The 14,176-nt window shown below is 51.4% G+C and overlaps 2 protein-coding genes across 2 annotated transcripts; one reads left to right on the top strand and one right to left on the bottom strand.

Moving 5' to 3' along the window:
* Positions 1 to 325: 325 nt before the first annotated feature.
* LOC308052545 (olfactory receptor 14J1-like) lies at positions 326 to 1,240 on the top strand (the record flags this gene model as incomplete). The annotated part of the gene is made up of 1 exon (XM_080364620.1): positions 326 to 1,240. One exon carries the CDS (start codon positions 326 to 328, stop codon positions 1,238 to 1,240), a length of 915 nt encoding a protein of 304 aa, XP_080220746.1.
* An 8,698-nt stretch (positions 1,241 to 9,938) lies between these two features.
* LOC308052546 (olfactory receptor 14J1-like) lies at positions 9,939 to 10,868 on the bottom strand (the record flags this gene model as incomplete). Its single annotated transcript, XM_080364621.1, has 1 exon — positions 9,939 to 10,868. One exon carries the CDS (start codon positions 10,866 to 10,868, stop codon positions 9,939 to 9,941), a length of 930 nt encoding a protein of 309 aa, XP_080220747.1.
* Positions 10,869 to 14,176: the final 3,308 nt, after the last annotated feature.

Raw genomic sequence — 14,176 nt, forward strand, 5'->3', positions numbered from 1 at the left:
TTTTCTGGTAGCACTGCAGTGTCCTTCCCTGTTTCTCCACCTGTCCCTGGTGTTCTTGCTCTCTGGGGTTGAGGTAGCAGTGTCAGTTTTGTTCTGACACCAATTTAGGGGGTCTTGACCCAGAGGTGTGTTCATAGAAACTAGATGTCCAAGCTGCATTTTAAACTGTGATGAACTGTTTTTCTCACTTGGTAGAAATAAAGAACGAGGTGAAACATCCCTCCATCAGTGAAGGGGTATTCCATGAGAAACAGCCTGTTTATTCTCCTCTAACTTGTCACTGCCTTTTTCTTCTTGCACAGGTCCTCATGCCCACAGGCAGCCAATGTCCAACAGCAGCTCCATCACCCAGTTCCTCCTCCTGCCGTTCACAGACACATGGGAGCTGCAGCTCTTGCACTTCTGGCTCTTCCTGGGCATCTACCTGGCTGCCCTCCTGGGCAACGGCCTCATGATCACCACCATAGCCTGGGACCAGCACCTGCACACTCCCATGTACTTCTTCCTGCTCAGCCTCGCTCTCCTCGACTTGGGCTCCATCTCCACCACTGTCCCTAAATCCATGGCAAACTCCCTCTGGGACACCAGGAACATCTCATACTCAGGATGTGCTGCACAGCTCTTTTTTTTCTTTTTCTGTGCTTCAGCGGAATATTCACTTCTCACCGTCATGTCGTACGACCGCTACGTTGCCATCTGCAAACCCCTGCACTACGGGACCCTCCTGGGCAGCAGAGCTTGTGTCCACATGGCAGCAGCTGCCTGGGCCACTGGGTTTCTCCATGCTCTGCTGCACACGGCCAATACATTTTCACTGCCCCTGTGCAAGGGCAATGCCCTGGGCCAGTTCTTCTGTGAAATCCCCCAGATCCTCAAGCTCTCCTGCTCACACTCCTACCTCAGGGAACTTGGGCTTCTTGTGGTTAGTATATTAGTAGTATTTGGGTGCTTTGTGTTCATTGTGGTGTCCTATGTGCAGATCTTGAGGGCCGTGCTGAGGATCCCCTCTGAGCAGGGACGGCACAAAGCCTTTTCCACCTGCCTCCCCCACCTGGCCGTGGTCTCCCTGTTCGTCAGCACTGCCATGTTTGCGCACCTGAATCCGCCCTCTATATCCTCTCCTTCCCTGGACCTAGTGGTGTCTGTTTTGTACTCGGTGGTTCCTCCAGCAGCGAACCCCCTCATCTACAGCATGAGGAACCAGGAGCTCAAGGATGCCCTGAGGAAACGCATATCTTAGTGTTTTCTGAAGCAATAAACTGCCCATCTGATTCTACACAGGAGATTTAATGTAGCTAATTACTAGCTCAACCTGTCATCTGGATTTTCTGTTGTTATGAGTTGTTTTCTTATTGCGATGATGTTTTCAGTCTCTTTCTAATCCACTGTCTGCTTTTCTTCTATAGCCACTGGCTGTTTAAATGAGGAACAGTACATGTTTTGTCTCTAAACAAAATAAAAATTCCTGTAGTGACTTGTTTTTCACTATATCCTTCCTGCAAGGCCTTTTTGCATGTTCAGGGACAGTTCCTGTGATGGGTGAAGAGTAAAAGAGTCCATCCTGGCAGCCCTGCCAGGGAGCAGCAGCGCTTGTTCTTCCAGAGCTGTTCTGGTTCCACTCCACACTCTCCTTCTCATCCCTGGTGTTGGTGCAAGGCCTGAGTGCTCTGGCAGCTTGGTCACCGTCCTGCTGTGTGTCAGTGCTGTGGGCGCAGGCAGGGACAGGCAATGGGCACTTGTGTCACAGAACTGGTCTCAGAACAGCCTTTCCAGATAGAAAGGTGATCTCCTCAGGGCAATACACAATGGTTTATATCTTCAATCATATGCTTACGATAGTGTCCCACAGATTCAAACACCAGTGTATAGATAAACAGCGTGTATGTGCAGGGCTGCACACAGCAGTGTCCTCTCACAGCCAGGCTCCTGCCAGAGACCTGCAGGACCAGCAGAGCAGGGCTGGGCTGTGCCCCCGTGCACTGGACACCATGTGGAAGGAGCCCCAGGTCAATCACCATGGACTGGCCCCTCACAACCACCATTTCCAGCAATGGCCTCTCTTTCCCACTCACAGAGGTTGTTCTTCCCTCCACGGAGGGACACTGACTGAGTAGGTCAGAAATTCATGTCTGCATTGCTCTGATGAGATGTCAGCAAGCACATGATGGATGTGAGGTGAACCCAGGTGAACACTAACGACACCAGCTAGTCCCGGGGCTTCCATGAAGGCCTGTGGGACCTTCACATTGGGAGTAACAGCCCACGGGAAGCCACCCACTGGGATCGTCTTTCTTGAACTGTGATCCCCGTGTCCATTCCTCATGACGTGGGACATCTCAGATGAGTGCAGAGCAGGGTGACACACCACAGGGATGCGGTGTCTCCCACCCCTTTGGAGTGGCAACGGGAGGCCAGAGGGACACTGTGATTCCTGCCTCTGTGTAAAAGGGACAGCCTCTGTCTCTGAGCATCCCTGGGTGCATAGAATTTCTGAGACTGGCATTTCTGTGTGTGACTCCAGGAACAATCCCCACTGGCCCAGTGAGATTCATCTCAGCTGCTGGGACAGGCTCATCTCAAGTGCTCCTGTCTGCTCCATCACCCTCGCTCATGATGCTGGATTGTTCTTTCAAGAGTGACAGCAGAATCAGAGTCAAGTTCTGAGGTCCTCAGGAGAGGAAGATGTCAATCCCATCTTCAAGAAGGGCCTGAAGGAGGATTTGAAGAATTCAGGGCTGGTCAGCCTAACTCTGTCCCTGAGAAAGGGATAGGCAGCGTCTTCCTGCACCAGTTTCTGGGAACCTGAAGGACAAGGAAGGCATTGCTGAACCAAAAAGAGTGGAAAACCCAATGAGTCCCAAGAAATGCTCTGGACTCATTCCAGAGCTTTAGACCCCCGGGAATTAGCTCAGTGACAGTGCAGCCCATGCAGTTGCATCTGTGTCCCTCCCTGAGCAGCACAACCAGTGTGCAGTTACCCCATGGTCCTGCAGACAACCTGCTCTGCAGAGCATCTGTGCCAGGTTGGGGCCCTGTGGGGAGCACAGGGAAGGGGCCAGGAGCACAAGAGCAGATTAGAGGAGGGATGGGGGAGATCAGACAGGAGCTGACCTGGGCTGGACACTGAAGAAAGTATTCACCCAGAAGCCACATCCTTTTGCTCTGGTACTTCAGTCCTGGTGCTCATCATATGTCCTTAGGACAAACTTATGCACCCCTCTTGTCAACCTTACCCCAAGCATCACCCCTATACAAGGCTCCTGAGCTGGGGCCAAGCAGGAGAACTGGGGTCCAGCTGTGACCACAGGAAGGACAAGGCCTGTCCTGGGTTTTCTAAAGGGCTGGCAGCCTCTGTGATCTCCACCAGAAAAGGCAGCATGCAGGAAACTGTAGACCATCCCCATGCCCCTTGGAGGCCCTTAGGAAGAGTTCCTCTCTCCAAATATCCAGCCCAGCTTGTTGCTGCATGAAAAACCAGGAGAAACTGCCCCTGGACCCTCATTTCAGACCCCATCTCCTCCACCCCATACAGGCAGTGCTCTCCCCCTTGGCAATGAGGTGGTTTCAGGGACCCAACAGACACCTGTAGGAGGAGATGTTGGGTAGGGATATGGTGTCCTTCAGTGCTCCTCATGGTGCCTCCTGCTGGGCTTTGTGCCACTGGTCACAACCCTCTGAGCCTGGATGTTCAGACAGTTCTCAGTGGTGCTGAGCAGGAACATGCCCATGAGCACATTGGGCTGCACTGAGAGGAGCGTGGCCACCCAGACAAGGGCAGTTATTGTCCATCGTGACTCAGCACTGGTGCGGTCACATCTGGAGTCGTGTGTTCCAGTGTGAGGTTCCCCATTCTGGAGGAACGGGAGGAGCTGTCGTGTGGCCAGAGAAAGTCTGGGTCACGTGTGGAGATGTTGAGAGACCCAAACTTCTTTAGCCTGGTGAAGGGGAGCCTGAGGAAATGTGCTGTTTCTACTGAAATTGGGTTAATTTTCTTCATGCATTTTGAACCTCTCTCCTTCACAGCCAGTACAGTCTTTTGTTTAGATTTACTATGAGAATAATGAGATAACACTGTTTCTTCCCTGGGATAGAGTTCATTTTGTCTTTTAGCAGCTTTAGAGTGTTTCCCATTTGCTATGAAAGGAATGTCAGAACTCACTGATATCTTGGCTGTTGTCAGGGAAACCAAAGACTTCTTTGGCCATCCAGCTGCGGATGCAGATTGACAGGAGGGGACACAGACAGGATGGCACATGGATTGACATGCAGGCTGATCAATGAAATATTCCCCATGATTAGCGCCATGCTCAGTCTAAAGCTGGAGCCGGCTTTTGGGCTTGTTACATCCGTTACTTTGGGTTTTGCAGCTGGTTTGGTCAGTTCCATTCAGAAGTTTCATCCTGTCAGGGGTTCCATGTCAGTTCGGCCTTTTGCTGTTCTGCCATTTTGCTGTTGGCCTTTGGGCCTTTCTGCCTGTTGCCCTTTTGCTCTCTCTTGCTGGGATGGGCTGTTCAGGACCAAGGTGCTCCCTTCTGCAGGACTGACTGCTCCGTGTGACTGGAGTTACATGAGGGATTGCACTAAGTGTATTTTCTTAATTTAATTTATCTATTTCTATTTAATTTACCTGGACTATTGTCAGTGAAACCAAGGACTCCTCTGGAGTGCAGCTGCAGGTGCAAATTGGTAAGAGGAGGCACAGACAGGACAGCACCTTGATTGACATCCAGGTCAATCAACAAGCTATTCTCTACCAGTAGCGTCATGCTCGGTATAAAGCTGGAGGTGCCTTTTCCAGCCCGTTAGTTTTGGTTTTCCGACTACATTGCTTAGCTCTCTTCGGTAGTGCAAGTGGAGCCTGGGGAGGGGTACCCGGGGCATCTACACTGGCACCAGGTGTTTGTGTCCCTAGAGCTGAAGACATTTGTGTCCTAAATCCATCCCCAGTTCTGGAGAACTCTTTGCTTTCCAAAGAAAAGATAATCCCCTGCAAAGACCTTAAAATAAATAAATAACTAAATAAGAAAGTAAATAAATAAATAAACAAATTAGTAAATTAGTAAATAAATAAGTAAAAAAATAAGAAAATAAGTAAATAAGTGAATTAATAAGTTAATAAATAGATAAATATATAAATAAATACATACAATACTTAAATACATACATGAATAAGTAGAAAGAAAGAAAGAAAGAAAGAAAGAAAGAAAGAAAGAAAGAAAGAAAGAGTAAGTTGACACCTTCCTTTGCTTTGGATCTTTGTCTTCAGTTGTTCTTATTTTAATTGTCATTGACATCAACTGACATCTGATGGGCCTGCAGGCATGAAGCCAAGATCATGTTGTGTCTTGCACAGCGCCCCATGCCCTCTGAACCTGCCCTGCCCAGGACTCCTCAAACGTTGCCCAGAGCGAGTCACACTGAGGTGTTGGCTGGTTCCCTGGCTGAGATGTTGGTTTAGATGGTCACCTACAGCACAGGTGGATCCTGCCCCATCATCGCCTGCTCTGCTCCAGTCTGAAACAGAGCCCAACATCACAATGGGATCATGAGAGAACTGAGGCTGAAGGGACCTCAGGAGTCTGCAGTCTAACCTGTCACCAACTGGGTCACACCAAGGTGTTCAATCCTTGATTCAATCAGAGCTTTAGCAGGACCAGAGAAGTGATGATCCCTTTGTACTGGGCACTGGTGAGGCTGCACCTTGAATCCTGGGGTCAGTTTGAGGCCCCTCATGGCAAGGAAGACATTGAGGTGCTGGAGAGAGTTCAGAGGAGGGTGACAAGGCTGGTGAAGGGTCTGGAGCACCAGTCTCACGAGGAGCGGTTGAGGGAGCTGGGGCTGTTCAGCCTGGAGAACAGGAGGCTGAGGGGAGACCTTGTAGCTGTCTACAACTACCTGAAAGGAGGTTTTCTCATGGAGGGTGTTGGTCTCTTCTCCCAAGTAACAAGTGATAGGTCAAGAGGAAATGGCCTCAAGTTGCACACGGGGAGGTTTAGATTGGATATTAGGAAAACATTATTTGGGGAAAGGGTTTTGAAGGAATGGAGCGGACTGCCCAGTGAGGTTGTGGACTCCCCATCACTGAAGGTGTTTAAAACACAGATAGATGGGGCTCTTAGGGACATGGTTTAGTGCCAGATTTAGGTTATGGTTGGACTACATGATCTTAAGGGTCTCTTCCAGTCACAATTATTCTATGATTCCATGATAAGTCATGTTTGCTATTTTCTTTCTCAGAGGACCATGCAGCCTCCCTGAGAGCCAGGACTTTTCTGAGGTGTTTGGGAGACGTCTCACGGTCACACCAGCCAGTTCCACCAGCCCCTGTCTGTCCCTTCCCAGACCAAACCTCTTCTCCATATCCCAACATTCCAGGCGAGTTTCTGGGACACAGCAAATGCTGTCCAGGTCCTCTGGGCCTGTTCAGAGAGAGCAGCTTGCCAACACAGTGATGGGCTCTCTGTGCACCTCAAAGCTTTTCTGACCATTTTTCTCAAAGCTCCACTTGTGCCCAAACTTTCTGGTCCTTGAGCTGTACATGAGGGGATTGAGCAGGGATGTGGGGATGGTCTAGAAAAAAGACTTTGTCAAACTGTCTTGGGAGGGCTGTTCTGGGCATCCCACAGTCCAGGATGAGGCTGCTGGAGAAACCAGTGGCATTGATAAGAGGTCCAGGTGGATAAGCCTTGTGCCTATTTACACTGGAGTAGAGCAGTGATGCATTCATGGGATGCCCATGTGAACAGGAACGGGACAAATGGCTCTAAAATGCCTTCCAGCCAGTTCTTTACCCATCGCACATACACCATCCAGACCATGAGCTGCAGCTTCTCCAGGAGATGCTGTGGGACACGGTGTCAAAGGCTTCACTGCAGTCTAAGGACACAACACCCACAGCCCGTGGGGCGGATTCACTGCCCACGACAGACTTTCCCTCATCTGCTCAGCGGTCACCTTGTCACAGAAGGAGGTCAGGCTGGTCAAGCAGGACCTGCCTTTCATCAAGCCATGCTGATTGGGCCTCATTGCTCGTCCGTGTGTGTGACCTCACAGTCCTTTCCCAGCCATGTTCCTGCTGTTGGCCAATCCCCTGCAGAGGCAGAAGTGACCTCACAGTGCCCTCCACACCCATTGGTTCCTACTGGACTATGAGTTCCTGAGACACAGTGACCACACGACATCGTACCCACCATCACCCTCCTTGTGATCCAGTGTGTGAGCAGATCAAACTGAGCTGCTTTCATCAAATGTATCTGATAGATTTCCTATCAAGGGTTTGAGTGGAGAAACTTTCCTCAGAGGAGCTGCTCTATTTACTCTGGGGCATTTTACATCTCTGCTTCTGCCTCTGCTTTTGTTCTCCTTCCTCTGTCTATTCTGACGTGAAAGAGCCCTCCAAGGAAAAGATCCATGGAATCCTACAATAACACAGGTTGCAAGATACCCCCAAACACCATCTCTGTCCCACTGACCATTATGGCACCCCAAGGAACAGCTGATGGCATTTGTGCTCACTTGGGTTCATCTCACCACATGCACACACTGGACATGCACATGATGTGTGTGTTTACATCTCATATGTACAATGAAAACATGGACTTTTGACCTAGTATTTCATAGAATCATAGAATGTCCTGAGTTGGAAGGACCCAAAGGATCATGGAGTCCAAGTCCTGTCCCTGCACAGGACACTTCACAGGTCACCCCGTGTGTGTGAGGACGTTGTCCAGTCTCTTCTTGAACACTGTCAGGTTGGGGCCGTGACACCTTCCTGGGGAGCCTGTTCAGTGTCCAGCACCCCTGGGGGAAGAACACTTTCCTCATGTCCCACTGACCCTCCCCATAGAATAACTGAACCATAGAATAACTCAGCTTTGCAGAAAGCCCTGAACATCATCTTGTCTCCCTCTCCTGCTTAAGGCACGGTGCACCAGGTGAGGTTGTTCTAGGCCTCTGCTGAGCTTTGTATCATCCACATAGGAGCTGAAAATGTGCTCCATGACATAATGAAGAGGCAGAATGAAGCCGTTCAACAGTTTTGGCCCAAGTACTCATCACTGAGGGATGCCGCTTATAACTGACTGAACACAGGACTTTGTACCACTTATGATGTTTGGGTTTGGTCATGCTGCCAACTCCCCACCGACCACAACATCCACATCTGCATCCCAGATCTCACCAATATGCTCTAAGACACCACAGCAGACCATGTCTGGGGCCTTGCAAAACTCCATGTACTCAACATGCCTTTCTTTCCCCTGCCCATTTCGGTTCAGCAATTCCTTCCTTGTCCTTCTGCTGCCTGGAGATGCCTGCAGGAGAATGTGGCCCGTCACCCTCTCGGGGACAAACGTTGGCTGAGCAGCCTGTCATTCTCCCAGTTCTCCTTCCTGCCATTCCTGAAGATGGGCTTGACGTCTGCCTTTCTGAGGGACCTCTGAACCTCTCTGATCACTCTGGCACTTCTGAGACCACGATCCAGAATTTCCCACAGGGAAAGAGGGGCAGGTGTAGGACTGTGTAGAACAGCATGTGGTGGAGATGGTAAAGGTGATGGAGCAAACAGGGACACTTGCAATAAGCCTGTCCAAGGGAGCTGAGATGAATCTCACTGTGCCGCTGGGGTTTCTCCCTGGAGTCACACACAGTTAGGTCCACATCTGAGCTGGCCTCATGGAATCTTAAAACACATTTAGATATTCAGGGACAGACAGTTTCGCTTTTACACATAGAGGCAGGAATCACGGTGTCTCTCTGGCCTTCTCTTCCTCTTCCCAAAGGATGGGAGGCACCTTAGACCCATGGTGTGTCACCATGTTCTACTCTCATCTTTGATGTCCCTCATCATTAGCAATGGACATTGGTTCAAGGAAGCACATCTCAGTGCTGCATTCTGGTAGTTTCCTATGGGATATTAGTCCCAAAATGGTGTGACCTTAATAAACTGTCTGCCCCACAAGCCCCAAGGAATAGCTGATGGTGTTTGTGCTCAATCAGGTTCATGTCACCTCACGTACACGATGTGCATGCTTATATCTCATCACTACAATGCAAACATGGTCTGCTGGAATACTCTTTCAGTGTCTGTCTGTGGAGGGACAAAGAGCTCTGAGCTGGTGTTTGAGGCCAGGGCTGGAAATGGTGGTTGTGAGGGGCCAGTCCATGGTGATGCCCTTGGTGCAACTTGCCCAGAGTGTCCAGTAAACCTGGGCACAGCCCAGCCCTGCTCTGCTGGTCCTGCAGGTCTCTGGCATGAGCCTGGCTGTGAGAGGACACTGCTGTGTGCCAGCCCTGCACACACACACTGTTCAGCTGCACACGGATGTTTCATCTGTGGGTCACTTTCTTGGATATGTTCTTGAGAGAATCTTTTTCAGAAGACTTAAACGTTCAGGCCCTGCCTATAGGACATCACCTTTCACTCTGGAAAGGCTGTTGTGAGGCCAGCTCTGTCACAGCAGTGCCCATTGCCTGTCCCTGCCTGCGCCCACAGCACTGACACACAGCAGGACGATGACCAAGCTGCCAGAGCACTCAGGCCTTGCACCAACACCAGGGATGAGAAGCAGAGTGTGGGAGTGGAAACAGAACAGCTCTGGAAAACCAAGCACTGGTGCTCCCTGGCAAGGCTGACATTATGGACTCTTTTACCCCCAACCATATACACAGAAACTGTCCCTGAATCTCCAAAAGGCCTTGCAGGAAGGATATAGTGAAAAACAAGTCAATACAGGACCCTTGACTTTGTTAAAATACACACAGATCATGGCTCCTCATTTACACAGCCAGTGATTATAAAAGAAAAGCAGACATTTAGAAATGGGATGACGAAATTATTACAATAAAAAACCACCATCAACAACAGAAAATAGAAATGACGAGCTGGACCTGTAACTAGTTGCATTAAAATTGCTAAGTAGAAGCAGATAAACAGTTTATTACTTCAGAAAACAGAGGGATATGAGTTTGCACAGGGCATCCTTGAGCTCCTGGTTCCTCATGCTGTAGATGAGGGGGTTCACTGCTGGAGGCACCACTGAGTACAGAACTGACACCACCAGGTCCATGGATGGAGAAGAGATGGAGGGGGGCTTCAGATGGGCAAACATGACAGTGTTGACAAACAGGGAGACCACGGCCAGGTGAGGGACGCAGGTGGAAAAGGCTTTGTGCCGTCCCTGCTCAGAGGGGATCCTCAGCACGGCCCTCAAGATCTGCACATAGGACACCACAATGAACACAAAACACATGAAAACTAAACAGGCACTAAACAAAAGAAGCCCAAATTCCCTGAGGTAGGAGTGTGAGCAGGAGAGCTTGAGGATCTGGGGGATTTCACAGAAGAACTGGCCCAGGGCATTGCCCTTGCACAGGGGCAGTGAAAATGTATTGGCCGTGTGCAGCAGAGCATGGAGAAACCCAGCGGCCCAGGCAGCTGCTGCCATGTGGACACAAGCTCTGCTGCCCAGGAAGGTCCCGTAGTGCAGGGGTTTGCAGATGGCAACGTAGCGGTCGTACGACATGACGGTGAGCATATAATACTCTGCCACTATCAAGAAGACAAATGAAAAGACCTGTGCAGCACATCCCAAGTATGAGATGGTCTTGGTGTCCCAGAGGGAATTGGACATGGACTTGGGGAGAGTGGTGGAGATGGAGCCCAAGTCAAGGAGAGCGAGGTTGAGCAGGAAGAAGTACATGGGGGTGTGGAGATGCTGGTCCGAGGCTACGGTGGTGATGATGAGGCCGTTGCCCAGGAGGGCAGCCAGGTAGATGCCCAGGAAGAGCCAGAAGTGCAAGAGCTGCAGCTCCCGTGTGCCTGTGAACGGCAGGAGGAGGAACTGAGTGATGGAGCTGCTGTTGGACATTGGCTGCCTGTGGGCATGAGGACCTGTGCAAGGAGGAAAAGGCAGTGACAAGTTAGGGGAGACTTCTCTGAGGAAAATAAACATGCTGTTTCTCATGGAAAATCCCCTCCCTGATGATGGGATGTTTCTGCTAATTCTCTCTTCCTACCAGATGAGAAAAACTGTTCGTCACAGTTTAAAATGTAACTTGGGCATCTGGTTTCCATGAACACACCTCTGGGGCAAGACCTCCTGATTTGATGTCAGAACAAGAAGTGACCCACACTCGCACTCCAACCCCAGAGAGCAAGAGAACCAGGAACAGGTGGAGAAACAGGGAAGAACACTGCAGTGCTACCAGAAAATAAAGCAGGGACAGAAAGGCAGACGGGCATGTTGTGGAACCTTCTCCTTACCCGGCTGTGCTGATGCCACTCACATAATGACACTGTGGAGCAAGTACTTTTAGCACCTTTTTTGTGTACCCTGTTGCAGGAACCCTTCACCTGGAGGTCCAGCTGCTGAGGTGGAGACTCGTGACCTGGACCCCATGGCTTTGGGGCAGAGGGTCTGCTGGGGAGGAGAGGAGACCAGGGGTTGCACTGGGAAATGGGTCTGCACTGCAGGGAATGGCAGGGGTGTCCTGTATCCCGTCTCAAGCATTTCAGCTTGTAGCTTCCTCTCCCTGCCCATGTCTGTGTTGTCTGCAGCTGTGTCTCTGTCCCTGGTCTCCTCCCTGTCAGTGTCACAGACCCCGTCCCACCCGCTGTGTGCTCAGCTCTGTCGTGCTCACACCTCCTGGCACTGCCCAGGGGCAGCTCTGTGTGTGCAGGGGCTCAGGAGCAGCTCAGACATGTCCTAACGAGAACTGGGGCCTCAGTGTCTTCTCCAAAGAGAGAAATAAATCCCCATCTCCCACTGCACACCCAGCAAACCAAGAGTGGAAAACTGAAAGCACAGACTCCTTCTGTTGCGGCTCTTCCTGTGTAGAATTCTTTGTTCAGATGGACCCTGTGCCATGTCTGTGGGGGGATCTGGAGCTCTGAGCAGCCCTGACCCACACAGCCCCCTTCAACCCCACAAGCTCCCTGCCTGCCCTGCCGTGGGTTGCTCCTTCCCCCCACAGCTGCTGCCATGGGATCTCCCGGGCAGGCTGAGCGCTGACCCTGGCAGGCGGCAGAGTCCCTGCCCGGCACAGCCCTGGGGTGCAGGGACCCTGCTCTGCAGGACAGCCCTGGGCACCCCTGGGTGCTCCCCCGGCTTCACAGCTGTTCAACATGGCCTGACAAGAGCCCCGTCCTTACAGATCCCACAAGCTGTGCCTGTGCCAGTTTCAGGAGATGCCTCCAGGAGCTACAGCTGCACTGCCCTGCACCAGAGAATTACCATGGCAAGGGCTGCAAAGGTTTCTCCTCCAGCGAGCTCTCAGACACCCTCCAGTCCTGACCTACCTTTAATCTCTCTCTGCCTTGCTCGTCTCCTGAGATCCCCAGGCACAGCCCTCAGCCCTGCTGCGTGTGCAGAGGAGCTGCTCCTGGGCAGAGCTGTCTCTCTGCAGCGCTGCCGCTGCCATGAGCTCCCTGTGTCCCAGGAGCCCAGCCCAGCTCAGCAGCACAGGAACAGCCCAAGGTACTTTAATGACCCCTCTGGTGGGTTTGGTACTGAGTCCATGGACCTCAGACCCTGGAGGAAGGTGATGAAACTTCTCAAGAAGTCCAAGTCAGAGGTAAACTCCAAAGTTTCCTGGAATGTTAATGGATCCCACTGAGGTAACCTACTGAGAAACTGTCCCAGGGTCTGTTTAGAGCAGAAAATTGGAGGCAGTGATGACAGATCAGGAAAAGCCAAGTAAAGCTTTCTCTGATGCTTAGTAAACCTGAATGTGTTTCATTAACCAAAGGACCAAACCTTGACTCCCCTTTAGAAATCAGATCCTGTCCCTCCCACGTTGCCCATGGCCCTTCCTGGGACAGTGTGATGTGGGGCTGTGCAAGGCCAAGGGCAGGACTATGGTCCCACACCTCCCAGGTTCCTGGCTGGGGACAAGGAGGCCATGAGGCCCCTGTGCTGCAAGGACAAGGTGTCTCCTCACAGGCATCAAAGGTGCAGACAACAGCCACAGCCAAGGGGAGAAGGAGCTCATGTCTGGTGGGGCTTTCAGCCTCTTTCCATCCCGTGATCATCTCCACGACAGCCTGTCCTGTGCTGTGGCATCCCCTGCACCTCTGTCCCTGCAGGCTGCAGACATCCCCCCTGCTGCCCCACCTTGCTCTTGTCTGAGCATCTTCCTTCCTGTGCTGAGATCTCTCCATCCTCCCCAGGTGCTCCTTGAAGCACAAAGCCTTGGGCTGATGCAGACTCCCTCTGCTGACCTGCTCCACCACAGCACTGCCCTTCCATCACATTCCTTTCTGCTCATGGCCAGCCTGGACCTCCCCAGCGGCACTTTGGGCCATTATTTCTTTCTCATGCTCTTTCCCACTATGAAGAAACCTTCACCACCTCTGAAACCGCCCTTCAACCACTCTCAGGCTACTCCTGCACTGCTGCAGCCTCCCCAGCGCTGCTGGGCCAAAGCAGCCCAGGTCCCTCAGCAGCCCACACCATGTGCACAAGGTGCTGAACCTGCCTTGGCACAGCCCTGCACTCTCCAGTTCCTCCCTGCTGCTCCAAACTGGGAAGCCGCACACTGGCACACACCCGTGTGTGTGGGTCACACCAGTGCTGAACCAAATGGGATGAGAACTGCAGGTGTCTGGGTCCCCACGCTCCTCCTCATGCAGCCCCGTGTGCAGCTGCCTTGTTCATGGTGAGCATGCACCACGGGCTGGTGTGGGGACCTTGTAGTGCCCAGGCCCTTCTCCTCAGAGTCACGCAGAACTCCTCATTTCATCTTGTCAGAACTCACAGATTTCTGATGGGCGAACACCAGATATTCACACGGTCTAGACTCTCCCTGGATTGAAGCTCCATTTGCTCAGCTTTTAATGTTTGAACACAGACGGCTTATTCTGGTGCGGGTGTCTCTCCAAACATAAAAGCATGAGGCATTATAGGAAACTGTAAATATCAACTCCTGGGTAAAAAGTGGGGTCTTGGGTGTCTGATACTCATAATGCCAGAGGTCTGGAGTCAAAGGGATAGCTTCCCTTCATGTTGTGGAGCAGCAGGAATGTGTGGAGCTCTGCCTGGGGACAGACCATGTCAGCTGAACGTTGAGGAGTCAGCATGAGAGGGCACAACAACATGGGCAATGTTGTGGAGACTGGACATCACCTACAGGCCAATTGCTCAGTAATTGGAATTAGATTAGGTCTCCTTCAGACAAA

The sequence above is a fragment of the Nesoenas mayeri genome, assembly GCF_963082525.1.
Source record: "Nesoenas mayeri genome assembly, contig: SCAFFOLD_35, whole genome shotgun sequence".
Taxonomy (NCBI): Eukaryota; Metazoa; Chordata; class Aves; order Columbiformes; family Columbidae; genus Nesoenas; species Nesoenas mayeri.